Source organism: Oryzias latipes, chromosome 20 (genome assembly GCF_002234675.1).
Source record: "Oryzias latipes chromosome 20, ASM223467v1".
NCBI lineage: Eukaryota > Metazoa > Chordata > Actinopteri > Beloniformes > Adrianichthyidae > Oryzias > Oryzias latipes.
Window position 1 is genome coordinate 22670349 of NC_019878.2, and position 14335 is coordinate 22684683.

A 14335-nucleotide genomic window follows, 5' to 3' on the forward strand; every position below is an offset into this window, starting at 1 on the left:
CCCTCCCTTATTGACATGAACAATGTTTGATGAAAATGAAAGAGGGATTTGAATCTTGAAACACCAGGTCGCTCGGTCACATGTTAAAATACAGCTGCTACTTTCTTAAAGCGCTGCGCCAACCGCTAAATTGAAACCCCAAAGTGACTGAAAACAAATGTATTTGGAAAGTTTCTTTAAGCAGAAGAGATTCAGTACGGTAACATAAGAAGAGCTTTAACTTAAAAAAAAAAGGAAGCTGGTTTTTCGCAGGCAAAAACCAGGAGTCTTTACTCCAACTATGTATTTATTTAGCAGTTTACGCATAATTGTCATAGTTTATACTGAACTAGTATGTAAATCTTAAACAATTGTGCGGGATTTTTGCTTTCCACAACCGTTCTATGTATGTCTAACGGACTTCTCATACATGTACCACAGATGTATATCTGTATATATACCTCTGAGGGATCCTCCACATCGGTGACTGATCCTTCTCAGTGAACGGGGTCGCTGCAGTGGGATCTCCTGGGTCTGACTCTTTTGATCGGATCTGGGGGGTTCTGTGGTAGTGTTCTCCGTGAACTTGGGTTGGGGGGTCGCTGATGTGGACATGTCCCCAAAATATCGTGTCCCCACTTCAGGACAAAGCCAGGTCTCTACATTCTATCATTTTATCACTTTTTTTTTTTTGCAGGGGGGGGGGGGGGGGGGGGGGGTTGTCGCACGGTTTGTCTTGTCATCTTGTTTTTAAATTTTATTGTATTTTATGCTATGAATTGTATTTTATGTTGAAAAAGTGCTGTATAAATAAAGGTTGATTTGATTTGATTTGTTATATTGCGTATATATGATGTGCAGAGCACGTTAAAATTACCCAATTGACAGACAAATCACTGACGAACTGCATATAAGCAGCGCAATAATCACGCATGGCTCATGTTTTACGTTGATTTCCATGTTCTTTTCGTGGTTTATTCGTACTTCTGTGGTTTTATCGTGGTTCATTCGTGATACATCTGTGAAAATTTCACATAAAGACCACAACCTTTCTCACTTTTTATGTATATTCACGTATGATCAATTTTCATTTGTACAACATGCGCGAATTGTAGGTAGTGGCTGTGTGATACTCAACAGACCAACCAAAGACCAGGGTTGATGTAAGATTCAAGCTCACTTCATATTCCGTGGCATTAATTGGTCAAGATTTCAACTGAGCAGCAACAACTGCTCAGCCATTATCTATAATAGCAGCATCTTTAGCTGATTTATTTGACCCATTTTCTCGTCAGGCGTCTTACTCGCTCATACAAACATGTTTCCCAGGCTGACTGACAGTGAGCAGAAGATCAATCAAATTCACTCCAGCCATTGTGCTTTTCTTTTTTTTTTGTTACACAAGAGCTTCGGATATTCAATTGAATCAAAAGCAATTTAAATTTATGAATTCTAAATCATTGTGACTGCATTTTTTTCTGACTCTTCACTACAGACTTCTTGCAGAAATAAAAGAGCTCCTTTTGTCTTTTGGGAAGTGACAGACTGATGTAGCAATAGAGCATAGAGGGATAATGGTTTAAAGCTAATGTTCCTCTTCCACATTTAAATAAGGTGTCAAGGACTGAGGAGAGGTTCATCTGTCCTTCTGTCATCAGGGAGTGGAGCTCCTTGGTGGACTATTATTAGAAGCTCTCGTTTCACTCTGCTTCATCTGCTGCCAAATGGTGACATTCAAAAAGACCACGTAAAAACGCACTCAAACAAGATGGAGAATGTTTGTCAGGAACCTAGAGTCTTTTATTATCTTTACGGTCTTTGTGCTGCCTTGAACCAACCAACCGGCATTATGTCCCCTCTCCAGCTGAATCACAGCTTTAAGAACATAAAACATGAGAGGGATTTGATTTGTACTCACGCTGTACATCCATATTACAGCTCATCAGCACAACAGCGTCAGCGAGGCGTGATACTTAATGTGTTTTTCTGTGGTATTTGATGAGACTCTCAGCAGGCTGCTGAAGGACTCTGCCTCTACCTCTGTGCCTACCTGCACTGTTTTCACATAGAAATATATGCAAAAATAGCTGTGAGGCATTCACAGCAGACACAGTCTGCCATAACGGAGAACGCAGGTGTGGAAATGTGAGGGCAGATAATGTGTCATTCTGTCCTGCCAGGCTCGCCTAAGGGAAAGTGGAGAAAGCTACCTTGGTACGAACACAGTTTTTAGGTTTGTCTGGATGTTAATTTATCTTTGGTTACCCATTTGTTTTGGGCCTGTTGAGGGGAGAAATGTCCTTAAAGTTTCCTCCAATCAACCAGACTGACAGACTTCCTGGAGCTGGAATTATAAGTTAACAAATTTTCTTAAGTCTATTGTGTAACTTGGAGGAGAAGAGCGGCTGTGCTAGATTAGAGTGAGAAAACTTGTAAAAGAAAGTTAAGTTATTTGATGGTTAAAGACCTGCAAACTCAAAAGACCTGCACTGCAAAAACAAGCCCCCTAGAAACAGGTCTTACAATTTGAAAGATTTTCTTTGAATAAGCATAAAAAAACTGCCAAAGGGTAAGAAATGGTCTAACCAACAATTCTTATTTAAAAAAAAAAATGTTCTGACCACTAAGACATCTTAAACTAAGATTATTTTGCTATTGGAAAAAAAAAGACCCAGTGCGAATGCCAGTGCCTCTCACATATTTTACTACAAGCTTGATATTTTGTGCGGCCACCTGTACAGGTTTGCCTATTTTTGGCCTGCAGACTGCCTGTAGCCGCCTATGAGGGCAGATTCTTCTTTTTTTGTGTCATTCATTCATCCTGCTGCTAAACAACAACTGTTTAATACTAATTAAAAACAATTTGTCCTTTCACAAATGGACAGCCCGAATTCTTGCACCTTGACTAAGATTTATCTCTTTAGTCAAATTTTGTCTAGTCTGACATTACAACGATTCTGTTGTTACAGGTAAGACTAGGTTTATGAAAACCTGAACATTTTTAATGGATTTCAATGAATAAAATGAGAAATCTCATGTTCCCTAATGTAGAAAATTTTCAAATGCAATTTGCAAACCCTAGTGTGTCCAGCCTGTGATGTCCAATTGTTGCGCACAGAGGTGGATCCATCATGGGTTGGGTCCAAAATTGCCCTAAGAAAGTGAAAAGAGAAAGCATCTTGGGGAAAGAAATGCATAAACAAAATCATAAAAAAGCCCTACCTGAATAAAAACAAAAAAATTAAGAAACTGTTAATGTGAGTCATTACTGGGGAACGTTAAAAGCAGTGTGACGTAAATCCTCCCACATGCACTTTATAATGCATTCTTTTATTGTTTGGCTCTAAATTTATTTTCACCCAAGTTTGTGGAACTTTTATATACTATGATGACAATATCTATATATGTCAACATGTTTTATTTGAGCTTAAGCTTAATTACAGAAATAACGGAGCTCTATTATAAAAATGCAAAAAACACCTGAGTAACAGCCTCACAATGAGTCACACTGAAGCAAACTAGTGTTTTTATTGACTCAATTACAGCTGATTCTATAGCAGCAATGATGTTTTTGACAAGTTTTCATCAGAAATGCTGTGTGGGAGCACATCGAAGCGCATTGAATTCGCTGCTTCTCTTGAATTTCGAAGACAAAGTTCAACACGTGCATCACTCCAGCAGTGCACAAGTTTATCGCCACAGACCTGAAAATAATCAAATGAAGTCTGAAAATGAAAAGAATGATGCAACGAGATGTAAAAGCTGCTGCAACTCTTGAGTGGTGAGTCTGAGAGTAGACGGCCAAATGTTTCTGAATAGTTAAGGAGTTAATAAATGATCTATTACGCTCTAACCATCACAATCCAAAAGTGTTCATGTGTGACAAACATGAATTTTGCAGAGTTGTTTCAAACAAATAACATTCAAAAATAAATTTTAAAAAGACATACTTTTGAGCATCATGGGGCTAATATGGGAGAATAAAGTTTATGGGTTCTACCATTTTAAATCAAACAAAACATTTCAGTCAAAAAGGGCAAGAAACAAACGTAAAGAGTTTTGAAAAACAAATGTGGCGGAAAAAAAATATCTAGCATAAAAAGATGCATTTTACATCAAAGCAACAAGAGCAAATAAAAACGGAATATAAAAAACTTGACTTTAGAAAGTCAAGGTTGACTAGTAAAAACAGAAGAAAAGACAGAAAAAGGAACAAAAAAAAAAATATTTTGTGTAATCTGTGCTCAACCCTGCAAGTTGACAGTAAAAAACTCCACAGTTTCAGAACTGAAAGGATCCATTTGTGAAGAGAGGAAACTGGCAAAGCACAAAAAAATATAAAACAGAAAAATTAAAAAAATAGAAATAGAAGAAAGCAAAAACAGACATTAATCTTTTTTCCTCATGACATGGGTAAAGAGCTTTTTTAGTCTATTGTACCTTTTGGGTGACAATGTCATGTGCGGGGGAGGCTCGAGAGCCGGTAGGACCCAGATGCAGAGACGGAGGCAGACGGTTCAGGGACAAGGGGGTTTAATGCAAAACAAAAAGCGCTGCAGAGCAGGATTACAGAACAAACAAAAACTTACTGTGTCGTGGCGAGGGACATGGAAACATGAGCGTGGAAAACATGGAACATGAACACCATGACAAAGGCTAATGGACCAGCACAGGAGGAAGGCAGAGACAAGACTTAAATACAGACAGGGCAGACAAGACACAGGTGAACACGATCAGGGCAGATGGGGACCAAAGGAAGTAAAACTCAAGAAACAAGACAAGACAGGAAACCTTTGAAAATAAAACAGGAAACAGAACCAAACAAGACAGAACAAGAACTAAAACGAAAAACAAGACACAACAAACTCAAACCATGACAGTACCCCCCCCCTCAAGGAACCGCTCTGAGGTTCCAAAAGTCAACTGAGGGGGGGGTCCCGGAGGACAAACCTCGATGGGCATAATAGCCTACGTGCACGATAGAACTTCCGGTTAACTTCCGTGTTTCGAGTGTGAGGCCGACAACTTCCGGTTGGTCGTGTTATTGTTGTGGGGAGTTTGGTGCGTTGCTACTTTTGAGTAAATATGAGCGGATTTCGGGTAAAAGAGAGCCGTTTGGTGTTTCAACGCGTGACAAAGACATCACAACACTGTTGTGTACCCCTGTGTGCGAATTCTTCAAAGTACAACAGTAGTATAAGCTTTCATAGCTTTCCAAAAGATATGTCGGTGAGAGCCGAATGGATAGTCAGAGTACGGCGGGAGGACTTCACCCCAAGCAAGACGAGTCGTGTTTGCAGCAGGCATTTCCAAAAGGGCGATTTTGTTAACAACCCTGGGAAATTGAGAAAGTTGAAGAAAGGGGCCATTCCTACTCTTTTTTCCTGGAATGATTTTCAAATCCCGGCACCGAGGGCGAGCGTGTGGGAGCGGAGACCCAGACCAGATAGCCCCCCTCCTCCTGTCCATGACATCAACTCAGAAGAAGAGATGGAACTGGATACCCTGGCACCAGATCATGATTATTGCATTACTCCAACAACAGCAATGGTCGCAGATCAGTTAGCTGAGGAAAACGATACACTTTGCCAGAAAGTTAAGGAGCTGGAACTACACATTGAGGCTCTCCAGCTGCGGAGTTGTTTTGGACTGAAGCGGTTTGCAGGATCGGACGAGGACATCCGATTTTATACCAGGTATGTCATAATTAAGGTTTTTTGAATTGCAGGAAGCTGATGTCTTGTACCATATTAACAGTGATGGACAGAAAATCATGTACAAAGTCATGCACTTAAGTGAAAGTAAAGACATGTAAAATGTTGCTCCACTAAAAGTCCACCTTGCAAGAGGAAGAGTATTTTCCTTTAAGTGTACATCAAATATCAAAAGTAAAGTAATTTATGACTGACATAGTCCGATGCGTAGACACAACCTTTTCTTGTCTTTATGTTAAACAAATGTAGTAAGTAGAGTAAAAATTAAGATAATTGATTATGTGTAACTAAATTAGCCTACCATGACTAACAACATTGTTATTTTTGTGTAATTTGTTTAAAAGATTCCATTCTTATGACCACCTGATGGCATTCTGGAGGCTCATCGAACCAGCAACATCAAGGATGATCCGTGTGACAAGTGTGGCTAGAGAAGCATCAGCCTCTGTGGCAGAGAAGACAACAGCAAACAGATCAACTAAGTTGCTGCCCATAGATGAGTTATTTCTTTTCCTAAATTATCTGTCAACTGGATGCACACAGAGAGAGCTTGGGCACCGATTTAATATCCATCGGACAACAGCCAGCAGGATCATCACAACCTGGGCCAACTTTCTTTACTGTGTACTGGGAGCTATTTGTATCTGGATGACCCCTGAAGCAATCACAGCTAACCTACCTCCTGAGTTCAAGGACTATGCAGACACTCAGGTCATTGTTGACTGCACAGAACTGCGGTGCCAAACTCCATCCTCACTTGTGTTACAGAGTGAGGTGTACTCGCACTACAAATCCCACTGTACCTTCAAGGCCATGATTGGTATGGCACCACATGGTCCTCTGACATTTGTTTCTGCACTCTACGGGGGCTCTATTAGTGACCGTGAGCTCTTCAGATTGTCGGGCATTATACCTCTCCTGTCCCCTGACATGGCTGTGATGGTGGACAAGGGCTTTAGGGTGGAAAACCTTGTGCCAGGAAAACTTCACAGGCCTGCCTTCCGCTCCATCAACAATCAAATGGCAGCACAGGACGTCCTGGAGACCCAATCAATTGCACGGCTGCGAGTTCACGTTGAAAGGCTAATCAGGCGGGTTAAGGAGAACAAACTTTTTGACACTGTTATCCCTTTGTCTATTTCAGGGAGCATTAACCAGCTTTTCACTGTAGCTTGCATCTTGTCCAACTACCAAAATGGACCTCTGGTCAAAGACTGGAGAGAACATTAGAGCCAGGTAGAAATGTGACTGTTTGTTTCATGGTTGGCTGCTCCTCTTCCTCATTTACCTTTTTTTTATTGATTCACATCACAATTTTGTTTTGCCTTACATTTACTGACATTTTTAATCAATAAATCATTTAATTGAAATCTATATTACCTTGGTCTCCTTTTGTGTTCTTTAATTTCCCCTCAAGTCGGCCTGACTTACTGAATATTATTTTAAAGGGACAGTTCACCCAAAAATGAAAATTAGTTCATAAGTTTCACACTCATGTTGTTACAAAGCTGTAAACATTTCTTTGTTCAGTTAAACACAAAGGTAGATATTTAAAAAAATGTTTGTAACCAAACCGTTTGTGGACCCCTTTCACTTCCATGGTAGGAATAAAATTAAACTATGGAAGAGATTGGAGTCCACAAATGTTTTGGTTACAAACATTTCTCATAATATCTTCCTTTGTGTTCATCAGAACCAAGAAATTTTATACAGGTTTATAACACGAGGGTGTGTATATGATTACAGAATTTTAATCGTGTGAACTATCCCTTTAACCCTTGTGCTATCTTAGATGACCCCACCCTTCCATTGACGTGTTCTCCCTACCATGACAAAGGTGGAAAGATTTCATGTAATCCATGGACACCAGTGAAGATCACAAATCATTGAAGAAAAAAGGTTCAGAGCACTGTCTAGTGGGTCTAGATGACCCAACTCCCAACGTTAAAGTGCTTAGGATAGCACAAGGGTTAAAATCTAGCAATACATTGGTGTGTGTTCACATTTGCTGTGTACACTTTAAGTAAAGTGGTAAATCCTTAAAGTATTACAACTCTGTTTAGAACATATTTTCTAATAAGTTACGCGACAAATTTAAATAACTTGAAACAACTCACATTATAATGAGATATCAACAAGAACAAGACAGTTCTACTGAGAATTCATTTTATTACAGCAAATATTTACGTAGGTATGTGTAGAAAAAGAAGAAGTCTGCTCTCTCTCTTATTTTTTGCATCACATCACTGTCCCGGTATATTCTTTGAATCAGGGTGTCTTCCTCTGCAAACACCACAAAATCGCACCACTCCACCCCTGTTAGGAGCAGCTGACCCTGCACCTGCCAGTAGTAGCCATGACCCTGCTTCAATTCCAGGTTGCCGTCTTTCATTTTCAGATGAGGATAATCCACATAGCTCTTAACATTTGGACATTTTATTTCCACAAGGCCGAATTCAGTACTTTCTGTAGGGTCAAAGACAACCCCATCTGGGGATGTACCTAGCCATGGAGTGTCGGGGTGTATAATGAAGCCACAAGGGTAGTAGTTCACCCTCTTAAGCTTGCAGTACTCTTCAATGGCATCAGCTTCCATTTCGAGACCCCTCTTCATTGCTGCAGTCTGACGAACCCCTTTGAGCAGCCGGTCTGCCATCTTATCTAAGGTGCATGGTTTAGCATGGCATATTTCTCCAAAATGTGAGGACGTGAGTCTGGGTTTTCTTAGTCTATGCCAGTCTGCTGATGTACTTTGACCCCTAGTTGCATATTCTATTTTGTTTGCCATCTCCCAGGTAACCTCAAGTGACTTGAAGTGCAGCTGTTGATGCTCAGTGAAAACAAACATACTGCATGATGTCTCCAGTCTGCATCCAGCCAATGGCAAATCTGGGCGTGGTGGAGCATCAATGTGAGCAAAAGGGCCACTTCTTGCCTTGGGTTGTTGGTATGACAGGGGACTGCCTGCTTGTACCAAACCGAGTGCAGAGTCCACTAGCGGGACCTCACAGGTGATACCCATTGTACAGATGGTTGGTGCAGAAACAGGGGTGAACTCTTTGTAGGTCTCTGACACACTGAGAGTGGACAGGTCCAGCACCTCTCCACTGATGGCTTTGTACAATGTGGACCTATTTGAAACAAATTGAGAAACACAAATAAATATTAGATATTTTAAAGAATGTCGGTAACTATACAGTTGAAAGTCGCCATTGACTTCCATAGTATTTTTTCTAACTATAGCCTATAAAATTCCCACAAAAACCTCAAACCAACAAAATGTTTATTATTTAATTATATGTTGGTATATTTTTGTACACCTACAAAAAGTACACCTGTTTTGACCTGATGTTTATTGAAATGGACAAAAAATTACAATTAAAGCCAAACATTTTATTTTTATTTGGTCTCAATTATAGAAGCCTTGTGAGCTGAAAAATGTACTTTAAGATTTTTCAGAAACTTTAAACAATTCAGTCTGAAGGGATTAATTCAGGGCTGTCAAAAGAATAATCACATCCAAAATAAAAGTTTGTGTTTACATAACATGTGTGTGTACGGTGTGTAACTTGTGTATATATAAACACACAGAATCATGTATATATATTAAAAAAAGGTTATATTTATATATAAAATATTTATATATACGGTAATATAAATTATATAAATGTATATACAGTATATAAATGCAAATATTTCTTAAATTTATACATGAATGTATGTGTATTTATATATACATAATATTTACACACCGTACACACACATATGCTATAGTGATAGTTCACCCATGTTGTCATGTTGTTACAAAATCTATATAGATCTCTTTGTTCTGGTAAACATGAAAGAAGAAATTATGAGAAATGTCTGTAACCGAACCGTTTGTGGACCCCATTTACTACCATACTATTCTTTTTTTCTACTATGGAAGTGAATGGGGTCCACAAACGGTTTGGTTACAAACATTTCTCAAAATATCTTCCTTGGTGTGTGTTTCATCAGGATAAAGAGATTTATACAGGTTTGTAATAACATGAGAGTAAATAAATGATGACAGAATTTTCATTTTTGGGTAAACGTTTGGATGGGATTAATTTTGATTAATCTTTTGACAGGCCTAGGTCAATTAATAGATTACTAACTACTAGTCAAATTCTCACTTTACTCCCTCGATCATGGTCCTCTGCTTTGGTTTGGCAGACATCACAGCCATCTTCTCGACGGGACCTGGTTTAACACCCTGTGAATATAGACAATAAGCAGTGATGAGTGTATGTGATGTGTGTGTAGATGTAGTATTGAAATTATTGTTACATAATTCCAAGTCTTGCCAGGGTTCTTGGCTTGTGCCACTGTTGTTCACTCTCCATACAGCTCAGCACTGGAGGAACAACTGGAATGTCAAGCTGAGAATAATGTGCAGACTGGAAAAGTAGAGCCACACAATGGTTACAGAGCACTGATCCAGCTACACATGTACAGCTGTGATGGGCCAGCTCAACAGGGATGGAGTCCTTCAGACCCACCTGTAACAAGATGTTAAAAGAAATATATTTTTTAAAAAGTGGCAACTCTGATTTGTCATATATTAATATGGGCTACTCAAGTAAGCTACTATTTATTTTTGTACACTGTTAAAATAGCTAGTAAAATCTTAACTTTTTTCTTTTAAACACTGTTAGTAAAGGGATTAATAATCTTTTTCTTTTAATGTGGTCAGTGGAGCAGTCTATTTGATTTGCAGGTACACTCAGAATCCCCACTTAAAAAGTACCAAGATTGCAGTATACCTTCTTAAACTTAGCAGGTTTATATTATTATACCCATCTTATGTGTTTCACCTTTACCCTGGGATGTTCAGTATACCTGGAAAAACAAACTATACTACACCACTGATTGCTGTTAGTGAAAACATAACATAGTAACGTAGGACTAAGCGTACACTGTCCGTTTACAACATGAATGGGTAACATGGTCAACCAAATGAACGTGGTTAACCTAGAGCAAAAAAAAGAAAAAAAAGAAGAACATGATTACCCCAGGAACATAGGTAACGCAAAGAACCAAAAGAACATGATGATTACCCCAGGAACATGGGTAACCATCTTAACGCTACACTTATCCCACTCTTAAAATGTGAGGTGGTTTAGATCTGTCCATTGACGGATGACATAACGCCCTCACACACACTACTCCTGTCACTGGATCTTTCTTGGACACTGAGAGGAAATACAAATCGCAAATAAAAAATACACACAACCAGTTGATAATCAGATAAACTTAATGTATTTAATAACAATAAGTGTGTTGAATATTGACACGATTTAATAAGAGTTAAAATACTTAGCTGCTAGCTAGTCAATGTGTAACGTAACAGCTGAGGTATTGCTACTCACCTTCAAAGTTGTGGATGTAACTTGAAATGTACAATCGAAATCCTTTTTCACGCTTACAACCGGGTGCAGATGAACACTGGTCGACAATCCTGTAGATGTCGTTCACGTCGATTTTCGGGAGACCTTGTAGACAACGGGTGAAATATGCCATCTTTCGTAATCAAAATCTGCCGTGTCGCTGCTACAGAAGTCGCAAACCGGAAATGGTCGGCCTCACACTCAAGGCGGCGGAAGTAGAACTCCTTCGTTATGTGCACGGAGCCTATTGTCCAAAGAGTCCGGAGGACGGCCGGGGAGCCGAGCGGTCCGGCGAGGCAGGTCCGGAGGACGGCCGGGGGGCCGTGCCGTCCGGCGAGGCAGGTCCGGAGGACGGCCGGGGGGCCGTGCCGTCTGGCGAGGCAGGTCCGGAGGACGGCCGGGGGGCCGTGCCGTCCGGCATGGAGTCAGGCATGGAGTCAGGCATGGAGTCAGGCATGGAGTCAGGCATGGAGTCAGGCATGGAGTCAGGCCAGTCGTCGAGCTCTGGCGGGTCAGGCGTGGCCTTGGCAGCGGGGGCCGGTCGGGGTTCAGGCGGAACCCCCCTGGGAAATGGAACGGGTCGGGGCGCAGGCGGCACCCCTCTGGGAGCCGGGTCGGGGCGCAGGCGGCACCCCTCTGGGAGCCGGGACGGGTCGGGGCGCAGGCGGCACCCCCCTGGGAGCCGGGACGGGTCGGGGCGCGTCCGGGACCACCACTGAACGTGGTTGTGATGCATCCGGGACCACCACCGGAACATGACGGGGATGGGGTGCATCCGGTACCACCACTGGAAAGGGATGTGGTGCGTGCCGGACCACCTCTGGAACAGGAAGGGGACGGCAGCGACGTCGACCCCCCCTCATGGCGAGACGGCTCCCAGTATAGTCCGGGCGGCTCCCACTCCAGGGAGATGAGGGAAACTGGACCTGATCGAAAATCCAAAAAGTTCTAGTCCATTCTGCTTCCCGGCAGTAGGTTTCCAGACAAAGCATGTCCCGCTCCGCTGGGTCCTGGAAAAATGGCTGGTCCATTCTGTCATGTGCGGGGGAGGCTCGAGAGCCGGTAGGACCCAGATGCAGAGACGGAGGCAGACGGTTCAGGGACAAGGGGGTTTAATGCAAAACAAAAAGCGCTGCAGAGCAGGATTACAGAACAAACAAAAACTTACTGTGGCGTGGCGAGGGACATGGAAACATGAGCGTGGAAAACATGGAACATGAACACCATGACAAAGGCTAATGGACCAGCACAGGAGGAAGGCAGAGACAAGACTTAAATACAGACAGGGCAGACAAGACACGGGTGAACACGATCAGGGCAGATGGGGACCAAAGGAAGTAAAACTCAAGAAACAAGACAAGACAGGAAACCTTTGAAAATAAAACAGGAAACAGAACCAAACAAGACAGAACAAGAACTAAAACGAAAAACAAGACACAACAAACTCAAACCATGACAGACAATGTAGTAAATTCTTATGTTTGGGGCACCATAAAAAAGATAAATAAGTCATAGATGTATGAGGAAAAAAGTACAATATTTGCTAGAATAATTAAGGTTGGTGGCGTAGGACTAAATCCATCAACGCAGCCATTTAGGCAAGAAGCTGACCTTAGGAATCCATGCGCCGTCGTGCACCTGGATCTCTGCAGCCATAGCCCACTGCCGAAAACGTGATTGGCGTGCCTGATGGAAATCAACTCCTTGTCGGTCAAGAATATTTATGATCAGTTTCAGTGTCTCAATCGCTCGTTGATGTAAGCCGTGACATCCCTGCAGACAACCAACTCCTTCATGAAAGACAAGATTTCTCCCAAATCTGTAGGACATTGGCCAAGTTTCCTGCCATTTTTTTATGAATATAAAATGGTCGGCTGTGGTGCAGCGGTAGGGCGATCGACTTCTGATCAGAGGATTTAGGACACTCTTTTACTCTACTCATATTTTGTTAACTTAATTACCTTAAAACAGTCAAGTTTTACCTGAAGTCACACCCCACCCTGCTGTGATTGGCTCAAAATGTAACATGAAATTCGAGGGCTCATCTCTTTCCAGATACAAATTAGACAGAGAATTTGGTTTTCTTTGTCACATTTTGACGACGGTTTCATCTTTAAAGTCTGAGCTTCATATTCCAGTAAAAACGTTTTTCTCTGAGATATAAGATGAGTTATTTTTTTCTATTTCTAGCCCTACAGTTATTTGAAACTGATGGCACGTCACTTGCCTGACAAGTTTTCTTCGTCTGTTTCCTACAAAGCAATGGCACAACAATGGAGAATAAAGAAAAACATTCACGTTTGCAATAAAATTATTTAAAAGAGATGCATTGATCATCAAATATTAGAATAGAATTTAAAAAATTAAGATACAAAACATTTTCAGCTACTATTCTTTATTTATGCATTTATGCTACTTTAGTGGCTGGTTTGCTCAGGTTATGTGCAGGACTAACCCATTGGAGATCAGGGTTCGATTCCCAGGGGTGTGGGTCAGTGGAAAACCCTTTTCTTTACTTCACTTTAAAAATGTGGCCACAAGGGAACCCAAGCAAGTCGGGTCCCAAGCCCAGCAGTGTCAGGAAGTACATTCAACGTCAAATTCTCTGGCAATTATGGAGGGAAATACCAAAAGGTGTCAAAACATCTATGTTTTGGCTATTGTACTTACAATTAAACTACTTCAGTACCTTTTCCTTAAAATATTACATTTTGCATATGTAGGATTTATTTGAAATACACTCAACAACATTAGTTTTGTTAACTGTCAAAAACTAAAGAAAATAATCTAGGCAATCATGTTTTAAGGACAATCAACGTATCCAGGTATATAGTGTACAATGCACTCTACATCTCTAATTCTTTTTTTGTTGTCACTATTTTTCTGCCTTTTGCCTGATACATTTATGACTTTAATCTTGAAATTTTAAAAATTATACGATATGAAATAATTTTATTTTTGTAAAATATTGTCTTTTTTTCATTCTCGTAAATGTTTGACTTTATTCTCCACTTTTATATTTATTTTTATTGTGGCCCTAATACTCTGTCATAGAAAATATTTAACAGACAGTAAAGAATAAAAAAAATTGAAAACAAAAAGCACTTCAAAATGTGTTTGCGTTGACAAACACATTTTAAACGTTATGAAAACAGCGACTGGACGTTAGTGAATATAAAGCATTTATAGTACATGAGTGGATTTAAAGGCAGAACACAGTTACACAGCTTC

At 40.7% G+C, this 14335-nt stretch overlaps 2 protein-coding genes across 4 annotated transcripts; one reads left to right on the forward strand and one right to left on the reverse strand.

Annotated features, from left to right (window-relative positions):
• Positions 1-5075: 5075 nt before the first annotated feature.
• On the forward strand, positions 5076-7017 carry LOC111946626. The gene is made up of 2 exons (XM_023950169.1): positions 5076-5675; positions 6038-7017. The coding sequence occupies exons 1-2, from the start codon at positions 5203-5205 to the stop codon at positions 6921-6923; spliced, it is 1359 nt and encodes a 452-aa protein (XP_023805937.1). The 5' UTR covers positions 5076-5202; the 3' UTR covers positions 6924-7017.
• An 825-nt stretch (positions 7018-7842) lies between these two features.
• On the reverse strand, positions 7843-11280 carry LOC111946676. Of its 3 annotated transcripts, none has more exons than XM_023950369.1 (4): positions 11087-11280; positions 10022-10216; positions 9851-9930; positions 7843-8824 (listed from the first exon to the last, which is right to left on the reverse strand). In XM_023950369.1, exons 2-4 carry the CDS (start codon positions 10058-10060, stop codon positions 7864-7866), a joined length of 1080 nt encoding a protein of 359 aa, XP_023806137.1. In that variant the 5' UTR covers positions 10061-10216; positions 11087-11280; the 3' UTR covers positions 7843-7863. The 3 variants fall into 3 exon arrangements, with proteins under 3 accessions (XP_023806137.1, XP_023806139.1, XP_023806138.1); XM_023950371.1 differs by having other exon boundaries at positions 10005-10216; XM_023950370.1 differs by lacking the exon at positions 11087-11280 and having other exon boundaries at positions 10022-10681.
• Positions 11281-14335: the final 3055 nt, after the last annotated feature.